The 26,758-nt window shown below is 46.7% G+C and overlaps 1 protein-coding gene and 1 pseudogene across 1 annotated transcript; one reads left to right on the top strand and one right to left on the bottom strand.

Moving 5' to 3' along the window:
* The first annotated feature begins 13,582 nt into the window (after positions 1–13,582).
* On the top strand, positions 13,583–17,193 carry LOC123180153 (angio-associated migratory cell protein-like; annotated as a pseudogene).
* A 2,665-nt stretch (positions 17,194–19,858) lies between these two features.
* LOC123180147 (probable WRKY transcription factor 51) lies at positions 19,859–21,042 on the bottom strand. Its single transcript, XM_044592121.1, has one exon. It carries the CDS (start codon positions 20,971–20,973, stop codon positions 20,311–20,313), a length of 663 nt encoding a protein of 220 aa, XP_044448056.1. The 5' UTR covers positions 20,974–21,042; the 3' UTR covers positions 19,859–20,310.
* Between the last annotated feature and the right edge of the window lie 5,716 nt (positions 21,043–26,758).

Genomic DNA, 26,758 nt, shown 5'->3' with positions numbered 1-26,758 from the left:
GCCCGTCGCCTCTCGCCCCCGTCGGCCTCCTCGCCCCTTCGCCTTTCGCCCGGGTGACCTCCGCGCCGCGTCGCCTGTCGCCACCGGCGGCCTCCACGCCCCGTCGCCAATCGCCCCCGCAGGCCTCGGCCCCGTCCCCCCCAGGTCTCTATCGGCCCCGGCGCCGTCACCCTCCCTCGACGCCGCACCATATTCTGCCTCAAGGAGCAGCGGCAGGTCCCCGGGCGTCCATGGTGGCGGTGGATACTGTGGTTTTTGTGCTGATTTTGTGTAGATGGGTAATGTGGTGTTCACGTAAATAGAGTAATTTTGTGTAGATGGAGCAGATGCAAATCTATTATATGTAAATAGACTAATTTGGTATTGTGAAATTTGTTCATTCATCGTCGATTGTTGGAACAAAGCGTAGATGGATACTGTGGTGCACTTGGGCTGCTGGTTCACTATATTTTAATAAACAAAATCTTTTTATGTCTCTGATTTTAATAAACGTGTAGATGGACATTTTTGCCATCTGTTATTAGTCGGCAGACGGCAAAACATTAGTTTGGCGGACGGCAAAGCCTCTGTTAGCACCTAACGTGGCTAACACCCACTATTTGCCATCCATTTTCTTTGCCGTCCGCCACTGACGGCAAAGGCCTCTTTGCCATCCGCTGCAAAAAGCAGACGGCAAAGAAGGTGTTTGCCGACCCTGTCTTTGCCGTCCCTGTTTGCCGTCCGCCGTCCGTGCCTTTGCCGTCCGCCGTGGCAGACGGCAAAATACTGGATTCCTGTAGTGAAGGTACCTAAGAACTGAAATATGACCTTTCTTCCGAATGTTAGGCATTTCTTAATATGCTTGTATCTTAAATTCGATTATATATAGTAAATAGCTAGAAATTTATTTAATCGCTAAGTAATAGAAATGAATTTAGCAAAATGCTTAACTTTGACAAGAATAATCTAATTTAACCATGTAGAAAAAAAATTGTATCATTTTTTGATAAATACATTTGGAATTCCCGTAAAAAAGATAAATAATTTTGGAAGGTTTTACACATGGTACCTAAAATTGGCATTTCAAAAAAGGAATATATATTATTAATTGACAAGATGGGAAATGAATATATATCAGTGCATAGTAGTGTAATATCAAGCTATAGTCCAAATTTCAATTCTAATAATGAATAAACTTCGATGTAGACTTCAATCTTCATACTTTTCCTTTGAATGATATGACACTTCTAGAGAGATGCTTGAGTTGCAAAGCAATGTATAGTACAACTTTTATGAAAATATTTGAAGTTATAAACACCACCTCTTGAGATAATATCATGGCACCATGCCAAATTTCATATTATGACATCATACACCTTTTTTAACGGGAAAACGAAGAAATGCAAGGGTTTGAATTTCCCCAACCAAATATTGGAATATTTCGAGTATTTCTTGCATAACATGTAGGAAGGCACTTAAGAACTTAAATATGTATTTAAGAATGTAGACATTTTTATAATATACTTGCAGTTCAATTTTGTACTATTTCCTATTTTTCTGAAAAAGGGGAATATATTAATATCGCGAAGATACCAATTACACCCAGCCTCTTCACCAAACAAGATATCGAAGGACATCCAGGGTACACACAGCCAAGAACAAAATAAAAAGAGAGAAATGTAAAAAACAAAGACCCTGTCGCAGTGATGAAATACTCGCAACAGTAACACTCTAACCACCACCAAAGACAACACTCAGACCGCAAAAGAGGTTCTTCAACAGCGACGCCTCCAAGAAGAAAACAATGCACAAGCGTTGTCATCGCCCGATCAAGGATCTTAAGTTTTCACCTTGAAGAAAGACCGAGATCCCAAAACAATGCCTTCAATAAGGTCATTGCCTGGTACAACCAATGAAGGACAGACCTTGGGCTTTCACCCTGAAAATCACGGCTTGGTACTCCAGTGCTTTCCACATGTATTGTCGGCCCCTTCTACCAAGGTCGCTGCTGCAAGTACTCAACACTCGACACAGTTAAAAAAACCTGTGCCTCAAGTCTTCATCGTAACCAAAACTCCTCCTCGTCATTACAAGCCTCGATCACAACTGCCATAACTTTCTTAACCACCGTCAATGCCTGGAAATCTAAACTTAGACATGTCCCATGGCACCGGCAAGATAGCAAGCTTCGCGCCACACCCTTATGATGCCTTTTTGACGGATCATAAGGGAGCACGCGACCGGATCGATTCTGATCTAGATATCCAGTGGCGTCATGCGTCAATCAGCAGACATCTCCGAGAGAAAGACCGGAACTCGTCGGCGTACAGATCGAGAAAGCCAGCATGTAGCAGATCGAAGACTTGGCACTCGAAGATCTGGCAGGGCCAATCCACCTTTATTCAGGCCGAGCCAGCAGCCCCCACGCCATTGGCCGGCTGCAGAGGAGAAGAGGAACACGGCGACCACGCTGGACATCCGACGCTGCGCGAGTGGCAGCCACCACCCGTTGTACCCAGATCAGATACAAATAGGGCCTGCACGGCTACATCGAATCGCACTAGTTTTTTTAGCATAAAAGCTAGGCTTTATTCATTAGTTGGTATTGCTATCGCTATTACAGAAGTGTCATGTGGTAGCCCCAGCCAAATATGTCAGCCATGAACCAACTTTACAGCATGCCTAGCTAGTTTATGAGGCTCAAAATTTGAGACTCTAGATTCAAACTTAAAACAGCAAAAACTAAAAGAAGATTACCATGAAGTTATCTCTTTCACCACTCCACCGTAGTTTCCACCTGATTTTTCTTTGATATGCTTCACTACCTCTTGACAGCCCGACGCAATCACCAACTTCTGGAGCCCCAGATCTTCAGCCAGAGATAAGCCTTCTCTGCATGCAATAGCTTCAAGAGTAGGCGGATCTATCAACCCTCGTACGACAAACGCCGAGGATCCAAGATAGTCTCCATTATTGTTCCTGCACACTGTCGTGACTGCTCCAACTCCTCGTGAAACCGCAGCGTCCACATTGATCTTGGCGCAGCCCGGTGTAGCCAGAATCCATAGTCACATGGTCTTAGACTTTGTTCTTCTCCTGTTCTAGCTCTAAGATAAAATGTGTGATGAGCATATATGTCGACAGAGGGCTTTGATTTATTCCTTCATGTATTAGCTTCCGTCTCGCCCACCATATGGCCCAAAGGGTAACTGCTACTTTGATTAACTTTTCATGTGAAAGTTGCTCGATCATGGTAAATAACCACCTCCTTGCGTTATGTTCGGTGTTGCTCTGCAATTCATCAATCAACTCTTGATCAACCAGTGACTAAACACAGTGAGCAGCAGTACACTCCAGCAGACTGTGCTTCCACGAGTCCGGAGTTCGACAAATAGCACATGTGTAGTGCTCTGACGCGTCGACAGCCGGGCGTCACGAAGCGCGCAGTGGTCATGGCCTATTGGCCCAGATCGGGCCCTGAATAGGCCCACTGCCGCTGTCGCATGCCACGGCCAATCGCGCCGCCGATCCGCCAATGTCGAGCGCCGCCACATCCCGTCTTCATCTCCACAGCCACAGGCCACCTCGCACGCGCGTCTGTCGCTGTGCATCTTCGCCCAGATGCATCACCACTGTGTGCCGCCACTGCCCTCCACCTTCGGCGAGACGACTGCCGCCACCGCCGATGAATAAATAAATTCGTATAAATTCATTTAAGGTCTAAATAATACTCCCTCCATTCACAAATAAAGATGTTCTAACTTTTTTTCGAATCGAATGCATATAGACACGTATAGTGTATTTGTTCACTCATTTTAGTTCATATTAAAATACCCAAAACATTTTATATTTGTAAACGGAGGGAGCAGCAGACGATTTCAGACAAATGCCTAACTTTGACAAGAACAATCTAATGCAGCATGTTCCATGTCGGAAAGTTCTAGAGCATTTCCGACAATGTAGGATGCAGTAGTAGCTAGCGGGTCAGAGTCACTGCTCACTGAGGGCATCTCCAGCCGTTGGCCCCCCTAGGACATATAAAAATCGCCTCCTGGGGGCGAGCCGGCGATACAATCGGCGCTGGGTGCTGTTTTGCGCCCAGTCGTCGTCCCCAGCTCGTCCCCAGGCGTCGAAATTGGCCCACTTTGCAGCCCAATTTCGGGGAATAAAGGGCCCATATGGGCGAGAATAAGCCCATATTCGGCATGGTTTCGCCGTGTCTCGGCGTTCAATTATCAACACAATTATTTCTTATCACATATTTCATCACAGAAAAATCAAATACTTCAATAAAATAGTACAACAACAAATAGTTCAATACAAATTATATAGTTCAACAAATAAAAACTCGTATTTCATCACACGGCGTCCCCCTTGAGCCTCCATAGGTGCTCAATCAGATCTTTCTGCAGTTGATGATGCACCTGTGGGTCTCGGATCTCCTGACGCATACTGAGATAGGCAGTCCAAGTTGCCGGTAGCTGGTGATCAACTTCGGCTAGAGGACCCTGCCTGTAGTATGGTTCAGTGTCAAACACTGGGTCTTCTTGCTCGCGCTCGATGATCATGTTGTGCAAGATGACACAACAAGTTATAATCTCCCACATTTGATCTTTGGACCAGGTCTGAGCGGGGTACCGAACAACAGCAAATCGAGATTGGAGCACACCAAATGCCCGCTCGACATCCTTCCTGCAAGCCTCCTGAAGCTTCGCAAACCAGTCGTTCTTGCCTCCTGCCACAGGGTTTGAGATCGTCTTCACAAATGTCGACCATCTCGGATAGATGCTGTCAGCTAGATAGTACCCCTTGTTGTATTGGTGCTCATTGATCTCGAAGTTCACCGGAGGAGAATGGCCCTCAACGAGCTTGGCAAAAACAGGAGAGCACTGCAACACGTTGATGTCATTATGAGTTCCTGGCATACCAAAGAAGGAGTGCCAAATTCAGAGGTCCTGTGTGGCTACCGCCTCAAGGACCACACTGCAACCGCCTTTGGCGCCTTTGTACATCCCCTGCCAACCAAGTGGGCAATTCTTCCATTTCCAATGCATGCAGTCGATGCTTCCAAGCATCCCAGGAAATCCTCTTGCTGCATTCTGGGCTAGGATCCGAGCAGTGTCTTCCGCATTGGGTGTTCTCAAGTATTGTGGCCCAAACACTGCCATCACTGCCCGACAGAACTTGTAGAAACACTCTATGCTGGTGGACTCGGTCATGCGCCCATAGTCGTCGAGTGAATCACTGGGAGCTCCATATGCAAGCATCCTCATCGCTATCGTGCACTTCTGGATGGAGGTGAATTCAAGAACGCCAGTGCAATCCATCTTGCACTTGAAGTAGTTGTCGAACTCCCGGATGGAATTCACAATCCTGAGGAAGAGCTTTCGGCTCATCCGATAACGGCGCCGAAATGTTCTCTCGCCATGAAGTGGAGCATCGGCGAAGTAGTCGGAGTAGAGCATGCAGCAGCCTTGGAGACGATGCCGGTTCTTTGCTTTCATCCGCCTCGGCGCCGAGCCACCTCGCTGCGGCTTTTCATTGCTCGCTAGCAGCTGGGCGAGGGCGGCGAACACCATGAGATGCTCTTCTTCCTGGACGTCGGCCGCGGCTTCCTCCTCCAGCAGCGCGGCGAGCTCTTCCTCCTCATCCGAGTCCATCGCCGAGGCAGGCAAAACGCCGAACACCTTGCGCTCGGTGGGCGTGTACCCGCCGTTAAACCGCGCCTCCGTGACCGGAAACGCCCAGCTGCTGTGGGAGGGGCTGCCGCGGTGAAGCGCTGCTATTTTCCGGCGGGGAATGACTATCTAGCGGAGTAGGGTGGCGGCCGTCGCCGGAATATAGTTAGTGGTGGCCGAAGGCGCGGGGGGTGCGAGGCGAGCCGGGGGAAGAAAACCTTGACTTTTCCCCTGTCGGTGTGGGCCAGGCGTGCTTTTCCCTAGCGTCGGAGCCCCAACTGCTCCCCAGCGTGCCAAGTTCGGCCTGTGACCGCCGGGCGGAAAAAAGGTTCGAATCGACGATTTTCGGCGTCCTGAGGGCGCGACTGGACTGTTTTTTCGACGCCGATACCAAAAAAGTGGCCTGAGAGGCCCTGTTGAAGGCGCGGCTGGAGATGCCCTGACCCATCGACGCGGCAAGGTGACCGAGGGGCGAAAACCAAACCAAACATCTGTGGGACCCTGAAAATCCAACAAAACGACGTCTTTTCCGGTGATCAGGTGTCCCGGTCAGCGCCTACGTGCGTCGTATATCGGCCATGAGTGCTCCGGAGGACGTCACTTTCGATCGTCCCCAATAATAGAAGAAGCGAAGGAATGAAATTACCGCAGGAGGCCACGTAACATCAACGATGACACCGCCAGATTCCTAGCAGCTTCCTCGTCGATTTTTTACAGTTTCCTTTGAAGGATCGCCATCAGCCCGTGGTACCGGACGAATTCCGGGGCCCCTGTCATCTTGTCTCGTCTCATCCTGGCCTGAAATTCTTCTATGTTTGGCGATCACACAAGCAGGGATTGTTTGATTCGTAGGATTTTCCAAATGCAGGAATAGAAAAACGTGGAATTGGATTGGCATGTCAACTTGAATCCTACATGATTGTATGAGTGTTTGATTGTGCATAAGAAAAACATAGAATTCTTTCAAAGAGGTTTGAGTGGATGAAAAATTTCCTATAAAATCTAGTGCAAAGAATCCTATAAAAAATTCTTACGATTTACAATCCTACGAATCAAGCAATCCACATAGAAAACCTTCAAAATTCCTTTAAGAATCCTTTGAATCAAAGAAGCCCGCAGCTGGTTGACGTTTCTTTGTTCCATCATCAGTTGTTTGCTTCCGCTGTTCCATTCCTTGCTTTTCAAAAGATTGTTCGGGTGTGTGGCCCCCTCGCTCGCTACGGGGTGAGATGCCGACGGTGGGATCGGCCGATGCGTGGCGGCGGACTCATGCAATGCATGTGTGCGTGCGTGCGTCGACGTCGGCCAGCCGCGGTGCGTGCTGATGGGCGCGTGTCATGTCTGTCCAGCCCCGCACACTTTGCTGGTTCGCTCTTCAGACGCAACCGAGCGAGCTAAACTGGAGATGGTGCTGGCAATTAAACTTGGGCATGATAGCAACACAAGTGGTACGCTATCAAAAACTAGTAGAATGCCTGTGCATTGCTACGGGCTACAATGTATATTATTATTTTTAAAAAGATACAATGCATATATATGAATGAAACAAATGATTAAGATTGTCGCCACGATCGAAGCTAATTTTTTCCTCACATGTCTGGGCATGTATGCACACCCAGCTGGCTCCCCGAAGTTCAATTGGTATTGTCCGGCTGCTCCAAATTTAGACTATGTGTGGGAAAGAAATGTGGTTGTACGGACTATCCATCATGTTATTTTCAACACATGGACCCAACACAAAAACTCCACCCCACGAGGCACGCTTCCCTTTTTCTGCCTGTCGGACCCTCCCCTTCCCTCGATTTCTCACCATAGCGGGACATTTTTCGTTGGAGCCCTCTCCTTTCAAACCGGATGACTCCCACCACACCTTCGCCATGGTGCCCTCTCTTCTTCACACCGTACTTCCCCACGGACCGCCAAGGAGAAGTTCCCCGCCAGCTGCCCTGCTCTCTACCCTCATCCCCACCCCACATGTTCATGTCGATTCACCACCGCAATCAAAAGGAGGAGGCATGTGTCGTCAATGACGCCCCCAGCCAATAAGGCAGATAAAATGTCTCCTAGTTAAATGCCGTGCATTACCATGAAAAACATATATGATATATGTTGTTGGGCATTCCAAGAGCTATAAAATACTTAGCTCATTTATACATAACCTTTTGGTCTATCCTCTCAAATTGACTTGTTAAGTTATGTGATATTAATTTCATCACATAAATAGCCGCTCCTTTCTTTTTAATTGAAGATGATAAATAAGAAAAATATAGCAACTTCTCTAACTCTCTTTTCGCACAGCCAATCGTGTCATGCTCTCCCACACGGCTAGCCGGTCGTTGGGGCGTTTTCCACATCTCATACCCCTCCCCCAGCTATCAAAAAGTGTTGTCGACATCTGAATATCTTGCTTCACGCAAAACTTTAGAGATGTCGTGTTGAATCTAACACATGTCTGAGCAAGAAAAACTATTTAGAAACACGTTCATACTAAGGATAATATAATACTCTCTCTATCGGGAATTACTTGTCAGATAAATGGATATATCTAGACATATTTTAGTTCTAAATACATCCATTTTTATTCATTTTTGCGACAAGTAATTCCAGACAGAGGGAGTACATGATTATGTCTACATCCTCTAGCAGAATGCTCGTGCATTTTCGCATAACAATACAAGAAAAATGCATTCAATGAAGTGTTTCATCTTAAGTCTTAATAGGTATAATGCAATGGAGGGTTATCTTTATGAATAGTATGTAATCTGATTTAGCAATGTCTGTCACTTTGGAACCTGTTAAGAAATCTCAGAATAGCCATTTCATTTTTATTTATGTTTTCCCTGTCAAAAGGTTAGCACCTTCTTATGGTGAAATTCCTTTGCATCCACCGGATTCCAAAACATAATTAGCTAAGGAATAATAAGATAGTAGAAGCAAACACACTTCAAAAATAAATTAGCGAACATACATTTGATCAAGTCAAGGGCGCATGGTTACTTCGATCGGTGCAAGCCTCACAATAAGTTGAGAAACTGAACGTTTAAAATTGACAAAGTACTATAGAAACTGAACATTTAAAATTGACAAAATCAGGAAACGTGAGAGCAAGAAAGTCACACATAATAAAATTACCTCATAGCTCCAAGCATATATAGTACTGCTAGGAAATTCCCTTATTAGTTTTCTTTGTATAATTAACCTGCTAATCTAATAAAACGCTAGATGCAGTTGTGTCTCAGAACAATCTCTCGAAGGTTAGTACTGAACCAAATTTCTCCACAAAGTAGCACATAGTCCATGAGAAAAGAAAAGAAAAATATTTCATATAACTAACTGAACAAAGAGACACTGCAGTTCCATGAAGGAGCACACATTCCGTAATATAATTCATAGCAGTACAGATATGTTCCTGTGAATTGCATCAAGAAAGTGGAGAAAAGTAGTACAGCTTCCATGGTTCCATTACTGGCGACAAGGCAGTGGAGGAAAAAATAGCATTTCGGCCCAAAAGGTTGCATGCTTCCAGGGTGGAAAGGAGTTTTGCAGCACCGCTGAAGGTTAAGGCAATGTGAAGCTTCAACAACGAAGTAATATATTCAGATATGAGTAGTTCAAGTTTGTTTAGAAAATCATATACGTCAACAGAGATAAAACCACAATACCAGATAATTGGTGTAATTTTATGACATGGCTCTCAAGTATTTGCAACTATAAGATCCAGAGGCGGACATTAAAAATGTCAAAATACCTCAAGGAGACCGTATAGAATAGTTTTTCTGTATTCCTTCTCCAGCAACTGATTTACTTCATCTGTCAAACGTTCATGTTTGACTGATTCAGTTGGAGCATTCTCAATAGTAGCACTTCCTTCAGGATTATACATAGAGATGTCCCATCAATTCTGATGATTCGATGTACTGGATGTAATGCTTTATTTTTCCTGCAATTATTTCAGATTGTGTACCACATACTTCTAGGTATCCTAAATGAATAAGACGGTTAGAATTCACAAGAGTTGTATAAGAACTTCTACAGTCAATGTCTCGTAAGTTACTCATAGTACTGACTATACCTTATAGGATGCACGAACGATGGACAATAGTAACTTTTAGAGACCAGACATGTTGAAGTTGATCTTGATGGCTTGCACTGAAATTGCTGTCTCAAATGTTACCATCCATAAAAGATGCAGAAAATGTCCAACAAAAATAAAATACATCTCTCTTGCAGCAGATATGATTACTCTAGTCTCCACTCCAACAAAAAGTGTTGTATTCTTCAATTGCAGGCCCTCAAAATTTGGCAACTCGGTAGAAAATTCTGCAAAATGAGCTCCATCTCCAATAGTTTGTGAGGATGAAAAGAATATATTATATCTCTCATGCTGATAACATATGTGCAAGAACGGTTATTACAAAACTTCCAGCACGCATAAGCAGTCCATCTTATAAAGGTTATCACTAAATTGCAGCCACAAATTACTTAGAATTTATTCCTTGGAACAGATCTTTCAACAAACAGCAAGCATCATACACATAACAAAAGCACTGCTCTTAACAGAATGAACTCGCTAAAGTGAATGCAAGCATGCTTTTAGTGCTTAGTCTATAACAGGCTGGTAGTTCCTCCTTGTTCCCATGCTGTTCATCATCCCCTGTTGTTCATCATTCCCTGTTAAAGAGGCGACATCATCTCGATATAAAATCATCTCGATTGGCTCAAGGGAATAGATAGCAAACACACCTCCTTTAATCGGATTTTGTTGATGTGCAGCAGCGAGTGGTGGTTTATGATCTCCCTCGCCACATTCTCATCAATCCGCAAACACACGAGGACACCCAAAAGTTTGCCCCGTTACTATATACGCAGCAGGGGAATCCCGACGGGATAAGAAAAACTCGACGGAGCAGCCCATGCTGGAACGAATAGATCACAGGGGAGCCCTAATTACCTTGAAGCCCCATGGGATGTACTTCATGGCGACGACCTCCTCAGTCTCCTTGTTCCACATCATCCGCGTGACGTTGACATTGCCGTCGCCGATGTCCTTGAGCACCTCGTACCTCTCCATGGATCCCGGCCTGCGCCGAGCTGCTGCTGAAGGCACCGGCGCTCCTCTCCTTGCGTTGGGGCAAGGCCTGCACCTTGACCTTGCAGATCAACTCCTCCAAGTCCGCGCTCGTGGGATCCCGTGGACTCGTCGGTCTTGGTCGAAGGTGATGTCGGCATGGCGGCTGGTGGCGACATGGAGGTCGCTAACCCTAGTGCGTTGAGGGATCAGGTTGTGCGTGCGGAGATGGGGGCTGGATTTTTCCTCTTAATTTGGATTAAAAAAAAGCGGTGGCCTAAAACCGAAGGTGGGGCTACGTTAAATAAAAATCGATGGTGGCTTCGATGGATAGGGTGGGAGGCGGGCGAACGAACAAACGACGTACGGACTGCTCCTTTATAAGTAGAGATACCAACCAATTACCAACCATCCAGGGCGTCCACGGCCCAATCCACGTTCCGATCATTCGGGTTTAGTTCACGTCACCGATTTCGATCAGTTCACGGGGCCCGCCCGCCCGGCGTCCCTGTCGTTCGAGGCTGGCCGGACGTATGGATTTTTGCCCATCCACACACACACACCACGAAGGTACTATATGGCTCCAGTGCGGTGACACAGGAGGCCGCTCGGTCGACTGATCGATCGGAACCTGCCACAAACGCCGGCCAGCACGATCCAACTGGGTGGGGACTGGGGTGGCCAGCCGCGCTAGACGGATCAGTTTGCGCGCGCATAGCTGATAGTGCCGTCTCTACAGGCCATCCGTTTACGTATACCCGTCTTAAAATAAATAAAATCCTGTTTACGTACGTTCTTTACGTTGTCGTCTGTGGTGTTGGATCGATCTCGTCCGCACATCCATACTACAGGTGACAGAAATGTAGGAGTAACTAGTAAAAGAGGCTGTTTATGTCGACCAGGAGTTATAAATTTAGGCCGGAAATGGGTCCCGCGGACTTGTTTTTTGAAATGAGTCGGCGCGTTGGATCAGTATTTTTGTCTGCACAACCCAAATGAACGTGGGCGGACGAAATAGATCGCCGTGTTGAAGTTGATCTTATTCTGCTCCTTGTCTGCTGGGTCCCCACATAACGGCCGGTCAACTACCTCCCGCGTCTTTATTAATGAGGACCACATACCACGGGCCCATGTGTCAGCGACGGGCGAGCATCCTTTTTTAATCCGAGCGTGTCGGGGAAGGGGGGGGGGGTCATCCTCTTCCAGCCTCTCGTACCCATCTAGCCATCCCGCTACTCTCCCGCCGGTGACAACCCTAGCCTACCACGCGCCATCATGGGCTTCTTCACCACTGGCACCGGCCGGCTCTTCGCACACGTGCTACCCTCACTTACGCAGGCGTCTAGCCATGGCCAGCGTTGGATGTCGACCTCCCGCATCCGTGTCTACGGACTGCCTGACCGACGCGGGAGGTCTTTTGCGGATTATCGTTGGATGCCCTTACTAGGGCAAGTGAACAACAGGAGAGTTGATACCCAATCAACTTGCGATTGTCCACTACAAATTAAACGTTGCTTACAAAAGCTAACCTGCTCCTTCAAAAAAGATAAGAATACTGAGTGGTGGTTCTTTTTGTCTCCATCCGGAGGAGTTGTCTTGTCCATTGCAGCACGTGAGGATTGAGAAGGGGCTGGGAAGCTTGGTATCTGAACGTAGTACTAGTAGCGAGATCGATCCTGCGGTTAGTGGCAACTTTGTTCTCTACGTACATCGTCGTCCTGAATTATTCATTCCTGCATGATAATGGAAGCGACACGATCGATGTACTGCCAACAATTCGCTTACTTTCTCCTTTCATCTATATAGGACCTAATGCGTTTTTTAAGACCGTCTTTAACTTTTGACAAGATTAATAGTATATGAAATGTATAATGTGAAAATTATATCATTGGAAGCTTCTTTCACATACGAATTTGATCGTATGCTTTGTGTAAGTTGCATGTCATATATTATTGCTCTAACATTTGGTCAAAGTTAGCATCAGAACACGCATTAGGCCCTATATAGATGGAAGGAGGGAGTACATGCATATGCATGCATGAGTTGCGTTCATCAATCCCGGCTCCCACACGACCACATGCTAGCTAGTTGAATGGATCTTTTCAAATCACTGCAGCCATAATATAAGCGAAGTGAACTGTTTGATAAGTCCGATGTGCACACCTACTAAACAGTACTCTCTTTGTGATCAAGAAATCTTGTACTCCCTCCATTCCATAATATAGTGCGTCCGCGTTTCCCGAGATCCATGTTTATTTGTACGTTTCTATTTTTTTTTTCTGCTTTAGTTTTTCTTTTAATTCCATGTTTTATTTTTTATATGGTTTTTTATTATCTTTTGTTTTTACTCGGTGAACGAATTCTAAGATTTGAACATTTTTAATCTGTATACTTTTCACACAATGATCAATTTTTAAAATCATGAAACATTTTCCAAAATCAAAGATTTAAAAACATTGAACATTTGAAATCTGAACCATTTTACAATTTTTATATCTGAACCTGTTTTGAAATCATGAACAATTTTTAAAAACTAAACATTATTTAATCATGAAATTTTTAAATCTGAACCTTAAGAAAATAAGGAACACATTTAAAATATTCTAACTTTATAAAAACCATGAACATTTTTTATACAAAATAAAAAGAAAACAAACACCTTTCCTAACGTCAAAACGATTCTACCGTGTCAGCTGGGCCAAAAAATGAAGGGAAAACAAGCTTTTACCATGTATTGGGCCTGCCCATGCGGAATCCTACCGTGACTGTGAGCGAGCGGTCCCTCGTGCTCGGTTCAATACATAGGGGATCCTCAAAAAAAGAAAAAACGGTTCAATACATAGGGCGACCCCCCGCGCCGCCGCCGCCACCCGTCTCCTCCCTCCGGGCGCTCACAGCAACGATGATCGGTGCGGCGGTCATGAGTGAAGGCTCCGAAGGGGAGGAGGTCTTCATCGACGACGAGGACATCATCAATGAGATACCCCTGGACGAGGAAGGTCAATACTGCCTATACAAGTACCATGTCATACACAGAAACAGCTTGTAGTCCTCCATAGTTCTGCTTGCTCCGTGCTTAATTTTTCCTTGCTCAGATCTCCCCGACCAAGACGATGATGACGAGCAGGACGAGGACATGATGGGTATGTGCCTTTTTTGTTATTACCTCCGAACCATAAAAAGTGCCGGAGAAAACAACCAGTTCACGTAGTACAATTTAGACCTACAGCCCCGACACTTTTTGTGGATCGGAGGGAGTATCTTTCATCTGTTTTAGTATAGCTGTACTGGCACTTCTTACATGGTTAACTGTTATGTTTGTGTCCGCACTTACTTGAGAGCGATGATCTTAACGGAATAAGATACTGTCTTGTACTAGTGATGAGTGAACATTGCCTTCTAAACTGAATTTTCTTGCATATGAGCTCAGGCTTCTAGGGTACCTTTTTTATTATTTATTTATTTGTTTGTTTTATATAAACCTTGGCACCATGCTATTCGTTATCTGGTTGGTTGTTCATTTTACATGCAGTACACTTTGGACAATCTCAAGTTCTTTACCCTCTGACAGTATAATGTGCTAGTAATTCAAGTGCCCTTTAATTTATTTTGTTTCAGATGAGGTTGAGGATCATTCAGCATATGCGTTTCACGGGCATACAGGCAAGATCTCGTTGAACGAACTAGCTTACAATGTCTTGTGACTATGATTTATTGTTTGCACTTGTACGTTTGATACACCATGCAATTTGTCGTCTTTTGTATCATCCGCTTCCAGAGTACCTTTGCATTGAAAATCACATATATCAATAGCTGCTCTTGATATTTTGGGTACAGATGAGGTATTTGCTGTTGCGTGCAGTCCTGTAGATGCATCACTTGTTGTTTCTGGAGGTAAAGATGACAGAGGGTTTCTTTGGAGGATTGGATCTGCAGAGGATGTTCAAGAGCTGCCTGGTATGCTTGACTCGTTTTCTTAGTCTAATTGGGAATTCCTTAGTCGATCTGTTGTATGTAAATGTTTCTCAGGACTTTCCCTATGCTTATCACGTTTACTATTAGTTCTTAAATGTGCTGTTTCTATTTCTGTTAGCTATAACTCCAAATGTATTATTGATATATTGCAGCAAGTCTTCTTCTTTGTTTTTTTAGGAAAATCTTTATATTTGTGTTCCTGTTGCATCGGCTTTTGTACCTTAATCTACGGATGCATCCCTAGAATTGTCTATGAAGCTTATATAATATCTGTTGCCGATACAGGACATAACGATACTGTCAGCACTGTGGCTTTCAGTTCAGATGGGAAATTAGTGGCTTGTGGAAGTATGGATGGACAGATAAATGTATGGAATACAGCTACACGAACACTTCAGGGAACCCTTGAGGGCTCTGAATCAGGCTTTGAGGTGAGATGATGCTGATCACTTTAATCCGTTTAGCTGAACATACCCCCTAACTGTTTCAATTGCCAAATCCGTGTTTCCTGCTGTTAAACTGTATATATGATTAATTATATGCCTCTGGTTTTGTAGTGGCTTAAATGGGATCTGTGAAGTCACGTTATAATTGCTGGATCAGAGGACTTCAACATATGGATGTGGGATGCGGACACCGATGCCTTTGTGAATACATTTGCTGGCCACAGTAACACAGTGACATGTGGTGATTTTACACCTGATGGTACTGAGTAATTTTCTCTAATGCTATTTAATTTGATACTATATGTTAACGTTATGAAGCTGCCTTTTAGTATGGTATAAAATATATCACCCCAGTCTGGACTTTATTGGGTCCTGTTTTCTGGAACGTCACGCGTGAAAAATTTCACCTTATGTGACAATCTGTTTTTCGCTATCAACATATTTGTTCAGATTTCAGAGGAACTTATGGATCATGGATTCATGGTGTATGTAATATTTCTGCTGCTAACTTGTGTTCTAAGTTAATCTCAGTGAAACTAGAAGCTGATCATAAATGTAAATAACAGAATGACTTCTATGATGGTTTAACATCTTAGATCCATTTTCACCAGCTTACTTGATGTTCAGATCCCCGATGTAGCATACCCTCTTTTAGCTGATTCACATGTTTCCTTTTGAAGGTGAGCTTATTTGTAGCGGATCAGATGATGCAACACTAAGGATATGGGACCGTGAAAGTGCACACTGCAGCCATGTTGTTGGAGGTAAGTTATTGTCTATGTTGCAATTACCATATATTCATATGGTTGTTTTTCTGTGTTCTCTGTTAACCTGAATGTTATTTTCTGACTGTTTTACCCCCATCCAGGTCATGGTTTTCATACTCAAGGACTGACATGTTTAGCTATTACATGGGACTCCCAATCAATTGTTACTGGCTCTCAGGATAGTTCTGTGCACATCGTGAGCATAAAATCAGGCCAGGTGGGTGTACGTCGTGATTTTGCACTATTTTTTTAACAAAAAGGTTAATGAGTCACTCTCATACATGCTGAATGAGCTTTGAATCCTTCTCTTCCAAGTTGGCTTACAATGGAAAGTATTTGATGCAGTTTATGGCTCTACCTTTATATATTTTTTGCATTGTAGATCATGCAAAATAAATAAATTATTGATCACCTTATTTTGCTTGTAGTGATTTCTGCAGAGTTTTTGTTTTTGAGATACCGTAGGATTTGTTTTGTTAGGATAGTCGCATACTCAGTTGGTAGTTTTTAAACTTTTAGAAGCATGTGCCATTGTTTTGCATCTAACTCTGAAGGTAGGATCTGATTTGTGTGTAACAAAGTTTTGTTGGTTGATTTTGCAGGTTGTCGGTGCATTAGTTGGCCACACTAACTCCGTCGAGTGCATTGGCATCTCACCGAGGTACTGCTTTTTCGTGATACGTTCTTGGAATGAATGTTGGCGTCTGTATGATAGATCTGTTGCACAATACAATACATATGGCCTTCCTATTGACCTAGCTAGCTTCACTCCTGTTGTCTGCAGGTACAACTGGGTGGCTACAGGGAGCATTGATCAGACTCTCATCATCTGGGACCTCACTCACCAAGCAATTCGATCCGTTTGCGAGCATGATGTGGGTGTAGAAATCAGTTGACCTTTATGGTTCTCTTGTACTCCCTTTGTAAAGAAATATAAGAGCGTTTAGATCACTGAAGTAGTGATCTAAACGCTCTTCTATTTCTCTACGGAGGGAGTATTTTTATGTCGCCGTGAACTTATTGCTGTTGGTGGTGTTTGACAAGCAGGACGGTGTGACTTGCCTGGCGTGGATAGGTTCGTCGAGGTATGTAGCGTCAGGATGCATCGACGGCACGGTGCGCGTCTGGGACAGCCTCTCTGGGGAGCTGGCTCGCATACTGAGCGGGCACCGTGATGTCGTGCAGTCGCTGGCCGTCTCCGCCGATTGCAACTCCATTGTCTCGGTCTCCTCGGATAAGTCTGCCCGCGTCTTTGACATATCCATGTTCAAGTAAAAATATCGACATTGGTTTCATTGGCTTGCATGGTCAGGAAATGTAGTACTTCTTCTGTTCTTAAATATTTGTCTTTTTAGAGATTTCAAATGGACTATCACATATGTGGATGTATATAGACATATTTTAGAGTATGATTCACTCATTTTGCTTCGTATGTAGTCATTTGTTTAAATCTCTAGAAAGACAAATATTTAGGAACGGAAGGAGTACTTGTGGTCATCATGGGGATCTCGGAACTTGACACTCATCTTTGAGATGTATAGTCAGTTGTGCAAGCTGAACAAGGGTGTAATTTAAGGGACTTTGTTTAAAAAAAATAGTAAGTTCAGGGACTTAATGTTATGTTTGAAATGGCTTGGTATTTCGCTGCATTCCACGTATCTCTGCTGGAAGCAAGATAAGTTTACTACCGTTGAACACGGAACAGAACTTAAAGCATAAAGCATAAAGCGCTCCAGTCGCTTGCACACTTTTTTTTTGAAACTTTTGCTCGCACACTTTGTGCTGGATCATGTTCTTGAATGTATTCCTGATTGCGGTAGCATCGTCCGAATGGTTTATTAGCTACCGTGGGTAATCCAAAACTTATGTATATTAGAAACCTCTTGTAGACCGGAAATGCTCTTTTGATCTTGGGTGCATATGCTCCCTTTATCTAAAAAACATATTTTGAATTGGCAAAAAAATCCGGAAAAAAAAGACGCATGAACATCTCGACATTCTATGTGTGCATGTGAAATTTCTTGTGTTCACCTCGACATGCTATGTGCGCACAAAGTCGTTCCACGTAAATCCAACTTCTGTCTTGACTAGTGTAAAAAGACAGAAAATATCTCAAGGAAGACTTTTTACTTTTTAGCACCACATTTTTGTCCTTTTTATACTAGTCAAGACAGAAGTTGGATTTACGTGGAACGACTTTGTGCGCACATAGCATGTCGAGGTGAACACAAGAAATTTTTTCACATGATTTTTGAACATTTCAAAATGCGTTTAAAATATATTTCAAATGAAGGGAGCATATGATCCTGAGAGCAAAAACACCGCTCCCCAATTTTACCCTAATCCTTAAAGGTAGTAGTTTGGTTCCCCCAATTTGACATGCTTGGCAATGTTGTAGCAATAAGAAAATTTTCTAGTGTTTCTATGTGTGATTTGAGAACTTAGAGCTATGAGCAAGTTGTTTGATTCTAGGTTGCATACTCATTTGGCTCTCACTAACACTAACACAATTTGTGAAATCCTTCTGTAAGTGATTCTGCTTTATCATATAGAATGTCATATTACTTACCACATTTATACATATATTAATGTCGTAGATTGGTAACATGTTTTGTTAGTTAGTTGAAATATTGTTAATGATAAATGTTTGTTGTTTCTAGTATTTATAAGGGTGTAGAGGTTTTTGAGCTCCACATTACAAATTGCATAATGGATTCTTCGTGATTGGTTCATTTTTATACTTTAATCCGATGAAGAAAAATAAAGAATCAAAAATCGGATAAATCAAGTTGGAGAAGGATGCTGCTGAGAGACCTCTATAGGATGGTCAAAGGTCTATACAAAAAGTTTTTAGTGATTAAGGATTTAAAGAAGTTGATAATTCGAAGTTGAGAAAGGAAATAGTGGTCGATAACAAAACTTCAGTCTTACAATTGACAAAGGATGCAAACCAAAATACTTAGAGCATCTATAGCTGGGCGCCCCAAACCCGCCTCATACGCTTGTGCAGGCCGCCCGGTCACCGACCGGTCACGAAATTTCGACCTAGACGAGCGCCTCAAATGCCCGGACTCTGACTACCACCCCTCATACCCAGCCCAAATATGGGGTGGATATGGGGGCGCCCGAGCGCGTCCGCCACGTCGGACCGACGTCGGGGTCCCACGTGGAATCGCCCGGAAACCTGGTAGTCCAAAGCTCGAACCGATGTCGCCGCGTGGCGCCACTCCGGCGGGCCGCATAGTGCCTAGCCCGGCTATTTAAGCCGATCGCCGGCACCGAAACCCTATCCCTCGACAATTTTCTCCGCCCATCCACCTCTGCCGCCACCACTAGTAGTCATGCCCCCACGCCACCGGATAAGCGGCTACCCATTTCTAACGCCGAAGCGTTGGTTGCAGCTCCTTGAGCAGATCCGGGCAAGGCGCGAAGTTCGGGTCGCAGCGGGGCTACCTCCGGATGTAATGGATCCGTGGGAGGAGTTGGAGGAGGAGGAGGAGGTGCCAGAGGAGGATGCGAGGGACGCTGGGGACGCGGATCTGCAGGTGGATTAGCAAGCCATCCTCGATTCCCTGCGCTTGGAGTTGGATCCAGAGACGAGATGTCGTCACCGGCAGGAGATGGAGGTTCAGCACGCCGTGGAGGAGGAGGAGATATTCGCCTACATGGATGAGGTCGAGCAGGAGGAGGAGGAGAAGCCGGAGCCCTCCTACGCCCGTCCACCTGGCGCCCGACACGGACGTCGTGGTCATCTCCAACGACGAAGCTAGCTAGGATAGTATGTAGTATGTAGTACATATTGCATGGATCTAGGGGTTGAAATATGAAAGACTCGGATGCAGAGTAGCTCATTTGAGGCGTAACCGGTCATTATCCACGGTTACGCCTGATCGTGTCCGCAGGTGTTTGATAGGCCGGATTTGCCCATCACGGATGTAGATGCTATTATCCTGCATATGGCTTCCTTAGAGACGGACGTTTACTTAGTACAGTGATATTTTTTTCCCGATCAAATATCATTTGCCATCATATGAATCATGTTCCCCTTCATAGGCCATCCAGCTGACATTGTTTTTACATTGTTAGTATAGTGGAGCATCTGATCTTCCTCATGGAAGATCATTTTCTATCCTCAATCCTTTTACGTTTCGAAGTCCTCATGGAAGATCATTTTCTATCCTCAATACACGGAGCATCTTCTTCCACAACGAGGACCATTTGTTTTCTCAATCATGTTCCACATGGCTCCGGCTTTTTCAGTTGGGATGAACGATGTCGACCGTCCGGGCAGCACATGCAGAAGAATATTAGTATGTGCTTGGCCAAACTCCTGTCCGGTTGTCGTCCTCGAGCTTGGAGCGGCGTACACCATTGATGCGGGGTTTGCGAAGCACGAGCTAGTTCAGTGAGCCTGGCGGCGGGTGCGTGCCGGCGACGAAGAAGCGGCCGGAGGCGGCGTCCTGGCTGGCGTAGTAGACGGTGCTGGGGCTGACGTGGCTGTGCGTGCCCTCGTACGTGGTCACCACGTACGCCGGGTCGTCCCGGTCCCGCTCCACCCGCTTCTTCACGCTGCACCCTTCCGTCGAGCACCGGTAGTAGTTTCTTGGGTTGGGGCTGTTCTTGACGGACTTCTTGCCGTACTTGCGCCACTTGTAGCCGTCGTCGAGGATCTCGATCTCCGACCGAGTCCGGAACGCGATGCGCTCCGTCCGCGGCCGCTCCACCGACTCGGCGCTCCTCGCAGTCACCGCGGACGCCGAACTTGCAGCAGCCACGCCAACGGCTGGCACGGAGATGACGGGCGGGAGCGACTCCGAGAACACGCCCTCGTCGAAGAGGTACTCGGAGATGTCGAACTGCTCCGCAGGGTCGGCGGCGATCGCCGGTGCAGCGGGCGGCGTGGCGCCGAGCGCGGCGGAGAAGCTGGACGCCGGGCTGGAGGCGTTCGAGCTGACTTCCCCGTGGGAGAAGTAGGAGGACATGAAAGAGAAGTAGCAGCCGTCGCCCACCGCCTGCGCCTGCTGTTGGAAGAGCAGTGGTGCCGCTCCGACTGCCGCCATGACTGTGTTTGGCACCGGCGAGAGCGCTTCGTATTTATAAGACCCCCTAAATCGCCGCTGCTCTGCTGCTGCATGGATTGGGTTGGGGAGTGGATTTGGCGGGTGGATTTGTACTAGGAGGAGAGGCGCTGGCCGTGAGCTCTTGGGGATTTTGGGCGGCTTCCCGGTGAGCTTCGTGCTGAGAAGGTTCGGCGATGGTGAGTGGGTTGCCCGCCCGCCGCCGCAGACAAGCTCGTGCGCGCGCGCGCGTGCCACTTAGGAACAAAGACTTGAAGAAAGGTCTTCCTTGGCAACGTAGCAGTGTGTGTGGTCCATCCGATCGGACTCGATTCAAGCAATCAAAGCCGCATTCTTTCGTTTGCGTTGGGCTCAAAACCTTTTTCGAATACGGAATGCCAACAAATTCTAAATAGGTCCACGAACGCGCAATATCTACATGTATACTCCATCCCCTTCTAAATTAATTGAAGTTTTCGTATACGGAATGCCAACAAATTCTAAATAGGTCCACGACCTCGCATCTCATCTCATGCCGCCGCCTCCTCACCCCGACGGCCCCCCTCCCCCTCGCGTCGCCAGGGCCCCCCGATCCCGGGCCACCAACCCCTCCCCGCTCTTTCACCCCCAGCCACCACTGCCACCGGCAAGGGCCGCGGTGGCGGCGGGCCCTGCATGATCCAAGGCAGGTGGTCGCCATGGCAGATCCGGTGAGACTTAGGCGGCGTCTCACGCTGGGAGGCCAGGGGCGGCAGTCAGGGCGGCGTCCCTGCTACGCGGTGACGATGGGAACTTACATGATCGGCGGTGTCGCGGCCACGGGCACATGGGTGACTCCGATGGCTGCGGATCTGGCGTCCTGTCCAGATCCGTCTCGGCACGGCCTTGGCCGATCGGTGGCGCGAGGAGGACCAGTGAGGGGCGGCTGGAGGCTCCCTGCCGGCGTGCCGACGGCGGCCCTCGTCTCCACGGCGAGGCACCGTTCGGTTCCAGCCAGCTACGAGGTTGGGGGGACGCGACTTCCAGTGAAAATTGCGCTAACTACGGTCATGGCGGACGATGGCGGTGTCTATGACGTCGTTCCCTTCTCGAGGCATCGTTGTTGCAGGTCGTGGCACCCCACTTGTGATACTCCAAGGCAAACCCTAGATTTGGATCTACCGGATCCGACGATGATGGTACCTTGATGCCGTTGTCCCTCCTGAGGGCATCGTTTTGGAGCAAGTGCTAGTTGGACGGGACAAGCGGAAGAGCGGTGTCTCATCCACCTCAAGGCCGACGGCGGATCCCGGTGGCATGGTTGAAGGAAATATGCCCTAGAGACAATAATAAAGTTGTTATTTTATATTTTCTTATTCATGATAAATGTTTATTATTCATTGCTAGAATTGTATTAACCGGAAACTTGATACACGTGTGGATACATAGACAAAACACCATGTCCCTAGTGAGCCTCTACTTGACTAGCTCGTTGATCAAAGATGGTTAAGGTTTCCTAACCATGGACATGAGTTGTCATTTGATAACGGGATCACATCATTAGGAGAATGATGTGACGGACAAGACCCATTTGTTAGCTTAGCATTATGATCGTTCAGTTTTAGTGCTATTGTTTTCTTCATGTCAAATACATATTCCTTCGACTATGACATCATGCAACTCCCGAATACAAGAGGAATACCTTGTGTGCTATCAAATGTCCCAACGTAACTAGGTGATTATAAAGATGATCTACAGGTATCTTCGAAGGTGTTTGTTGGGTTGGCATAGATCGAGATTGGGATTTGTCACTCCGAGTATCGGAGAGGTATCTCTGGGCCATCTCGGTAATACACATTATAAGAAGCCTTGCAAGCAATGTAACTAATGACTTAGTTGCAAGATGATGTATTACGGAATGAGTAAAGAGACCTGCCGGTAACGAGATTGAACTAGGTATGAAGATACCGACAATCGAATCTCGGGCAAGTAACATGCCGATGACAAAGGGAATAACATATGTTGTCATAAGGTTCAACTGATAAAGATCTTCGTAGAATATGTAGGAGCCAATATGAGCAACCAGGTTCCGCTATTGGTTATTAACCGGAGAGGTGTCTCGGTCATGTCTACATAGTTCTCAAACCCGTAGGGTCCGCACGCTTAACGTTCGTTGACGATATAGTATTATATGAGTTATGTATGTTGGTGACCGAATGTTGTTCGGAGTCCCGGATGTGATCATGGACATGACGAGGAGCTTCGGAATGGTCCGGGGATAAAGATTGATATATGGGATAATAGTGTTTGGTCTCCGAACGGGTTTCGGAATTCACCGCAAGGGGTTCCAGATGTTTCTCGAAATGTTTGGGCACGAGAACACTTTATTTGGGCCAAAGGGGAAATCCCACGAGGCTTTTGGAAAGTGCAAAAGGGAGTTTTGCGGAGATCAGAGGCTAGACGCCGGGAACCCTGGCGTCTAGGGGGTAGACACCGGGAACCCTGGCGTCTAGCCCTGGAGTCCGAGAAGGACTCTTGCCTTTCATGCAAAACCGACTTTGAGGAGGCTTTTACTCCAAATTTCGACCCCAAGGCTCAACATATAAATAGAGGGACAGGGCTAGCACCCAAGACACATCAAGAAACACCAAGCCGTGTGCCGACAACCCCGTCCCTCTAGTTTATCCTCCATCATAGTTTCCGTCGTGCTTGGCGAAGCCCTATGGAGATTGTTCTTCACCAACACCGTCACCACGCCGTCGTGCTGCCGGAACTCATCTACTATTTCGCCCCTCTTGCTGGATCAAGAAAGCGAGGACGTCATCGATCTGAACGTGTGCTGAACGCGAAGGTGCCGTACTTTCGGTACTTGATCGGACGGATCGTGAAGGTGTACGACTACATCAATTGTGTTGTCAAACGCTTTCGCTTTCGGTCTATGAGGGTACGTAGACACACTCTCCCCCTTTCGTTGTTATGCATCTCCTAGATAGATCTTGCGTGAGCGTAGGAAATTTTTAAAATTGCATGCTACGTTCCCCAACAATGGTGATGCGGAGGTTCGGCGACGGACGCATGTGGACGGATTCGTGCAGGATGGTGGAGTTGTCTGGCATCGTGGTGGCGTCGATGGCAGGCCAGGCAAGGTCGATGGGTCAGTTGCTGCTCTGAAGATGGACCGGTGGAAGATAGCGGCGGCAGCCTCTGAGAGTGCGTCGGTCCTGTATGGGACCCAGTCCCGGCACGTGGCTCGGTTAGGGCATCCGACTTTAGATGTTAGGGTTTGGTGCGGTGTCCGTTTGGTATTACGCTCGGATATTTGACATGCCTTCATCAATGGGATAGGAGTAGCAGCAGGTGTTGCCTAGATGGTGGCTTCAAACTCACTAATGTATTACTTTGTGTGGTCTTTGTGAACAATTAATAAGATGACCACATGCATTGTCCAGATGCAGAGGCCGGGGGTTTATCCTTCTTTTCCAAAAAATGACCTTGTTAGAATCCATTAGATTCTTTATAAAATATATATATATATATATATTTCATGTCATGTATACATGTAGATTTTATCATATTTTTCTATAAATTTGGTCGAATTTAAATGTTTAGTTTGGGATGGAGGGATTATTGGCTATACCAAGCTATATTCATTGAATTCCTATATACTTGATCGGACAGCTTCCATTTATTTATTTTTTTGCTACACTGCGTGGATCACTGAAATTTTGCAAATTTGTAGTCTCCCTTGGTCGTTTGAGTCTTTGCAGCAACAGAGGTGTGCTTACACCGAGTCGGAGGTGGTGACAGCACAAAGCTTGTGTGGTAAGGCTTGTGTTTGGGGTTTGTGTGCGTGCGTGTGTGTGGGTGGGGGGTGAGTTTGAATGGGGCAACAACATTGAGTACGGTGAAGAGGGATTTGAGGTAAAAGTTAGGGACCGACATGTCATTGCACTAACGACACGAAAATCATGATAATCAAGATAGATTCATTAAAACCAGTGGCCCAAATATCTAATTCCGCTAGTCACATATTTATATCATTTTGTTCACCAATCAAACATTCTTCTTTTACCGAAGGCCATGAGCCATATATTAACCAAGTCAGGAGCCTTGTGTTAACACCCACGATTTACGTTAAAATTACAAAGAAACCCAAGAAAATTTGTCGTCTTCTCCGACTTGCACAAGACGAGGACACACCTTAAGCCTAGCTTGATGCTTCACCTGCTCTGCATCACTGGAGACAGTGAATATTTGGAAGCACAACCATAAAGCAACCGTGCACTTCTAGGAGGCACCATCAACGATGATTCGAAGCACGAATCGTCAACCCTAGAGGAAAAAAGGTGAGGGCCATAGGAGGAGGCCCAACACCCCGTCAATACCAACGTATTTCGGCAAGATAACATTCAACCGTAGTCGCATACATTTCAAACTCTTTCTCAATAAAATGGATAAAATTCGTGGAAACAAGACGGATTTCATATAAACATCACATATTTCATACAAACCGGGCGAGGACGGATACATTTTGAACATATTTTCAACTAAAAAGCTAAAACTATGTGCACATACGGTCGCGCGGAGCTCCACTCCTACCGTCCCATGACAAGGATACACTACACTAGTCTATGGTCGGCCGTGTCTTGTCTTCCCCATGTCCGACAGCCCGCAATAGCCGGACTGCCGGGAGCCCCGGAGGCATGTTCTTCACTCGTATCTTTCCTATATCCAGTTGCACCGCTCACTGGAGCAGCAAAAAGGGTGCTTCAGCAGGAGGGGAAGGATGGTCTGAGATAAAGGAGAACCGGCCGGGTAACCGGTTGTGCCCTTCCTGGGACCCAAGCGGCGGCGACCTCTCGTGTTCTACTTCTCTTCGATGATGACGGCAGGCGCAGATGTGTTCACCGCTACCTTGTCCACATCCGCGCCTACGCGCGCGGCGACGGCGGATGGCGCGGTCGCAGGCACTGGACGCAGCGACGCCCGTGCCACCGTGCTCCCCGCCTTGCCGGGGTGGAGCAACTCGCCACTCCTCATCGAATTGCCCTGGAGCGGTGAGTTGCTGAACCATGCGGCGGCTTGGGGCGGCAGCTTGCTCCGTCGGGACAGGTGCGAGAGCTGGAGTAGGGATCTGTGTCGCGCGTATCCGGCGGGCTTGGTGGTCCACCCAGCCGGCTTGTATGCCGGAGAATTGCTCTTCGGAAGCCATCAGAAGTGTGGTGAAGAAGGAGATGGGGGAGTGGCGGAGGGGTGTGGTTCTTGCCCGGCGTCTCGCCTCATTTAAATAGAGGGCGGATGCGAGGAGCTCGGCCGGAGTTGTGTTTAATGCCGGCCCGCTCATGAACGGATGTGTGCCGGAGTAGTTTTCTGGGCTTCCACGCAGGATTGATGGAGGTGTGTGAATGCGATGAGGAGGCGTGTTCAGCCCGTCGACACCCTTGGCCGGTGAGCCGCTTCAGTGGTGAAGGCAGTGAGAGATCGCGTCCGCCCTGAGCCGCCTTCAATGCGGAGCAGCGCACTCTACAGCGCCATGAATGCGGGTAGTTGGCACCGGGCAGGATGCGCCCGCGAGGAAGGAGGGCATTTTGGTGGGCCTTGGCGGTCAAAAGCGGGCCTGGGATCGGTCCGAACTCTGGCAAACCTCCCTCACTTTTGTCTCCGATTTGTGAGAGAAATCGCGTTCGGACCACGCCGCGGACAGATACAGCCTCGTGTTGGATGGCTTCCGCGGTGCAGACGGCGCGGTACGGACGGATAAGAAAGGATTGTGGATCGGCCTTAAAGATGTCGTAACAAACCAACGCAG

This window comes from Triticum aestivum, chromosome 1A (assembly GCF_018294505.1).
Source record: "Triticum aestivum cultivar Chinese Spring chromosome 1A, IWGSC CS RefSeq v2.1, whole genome shotgun sequence".
Classification (NCBI taxonomy): Eukaryota; Viridiplantae; Streptophyta; class Magnoliopsida; order Poales; family Poaceae; genus Triticum; species Triticum aestivum.
This window is presented reverse-complemented; position numbering and strand designations above follow the sequence as displayed.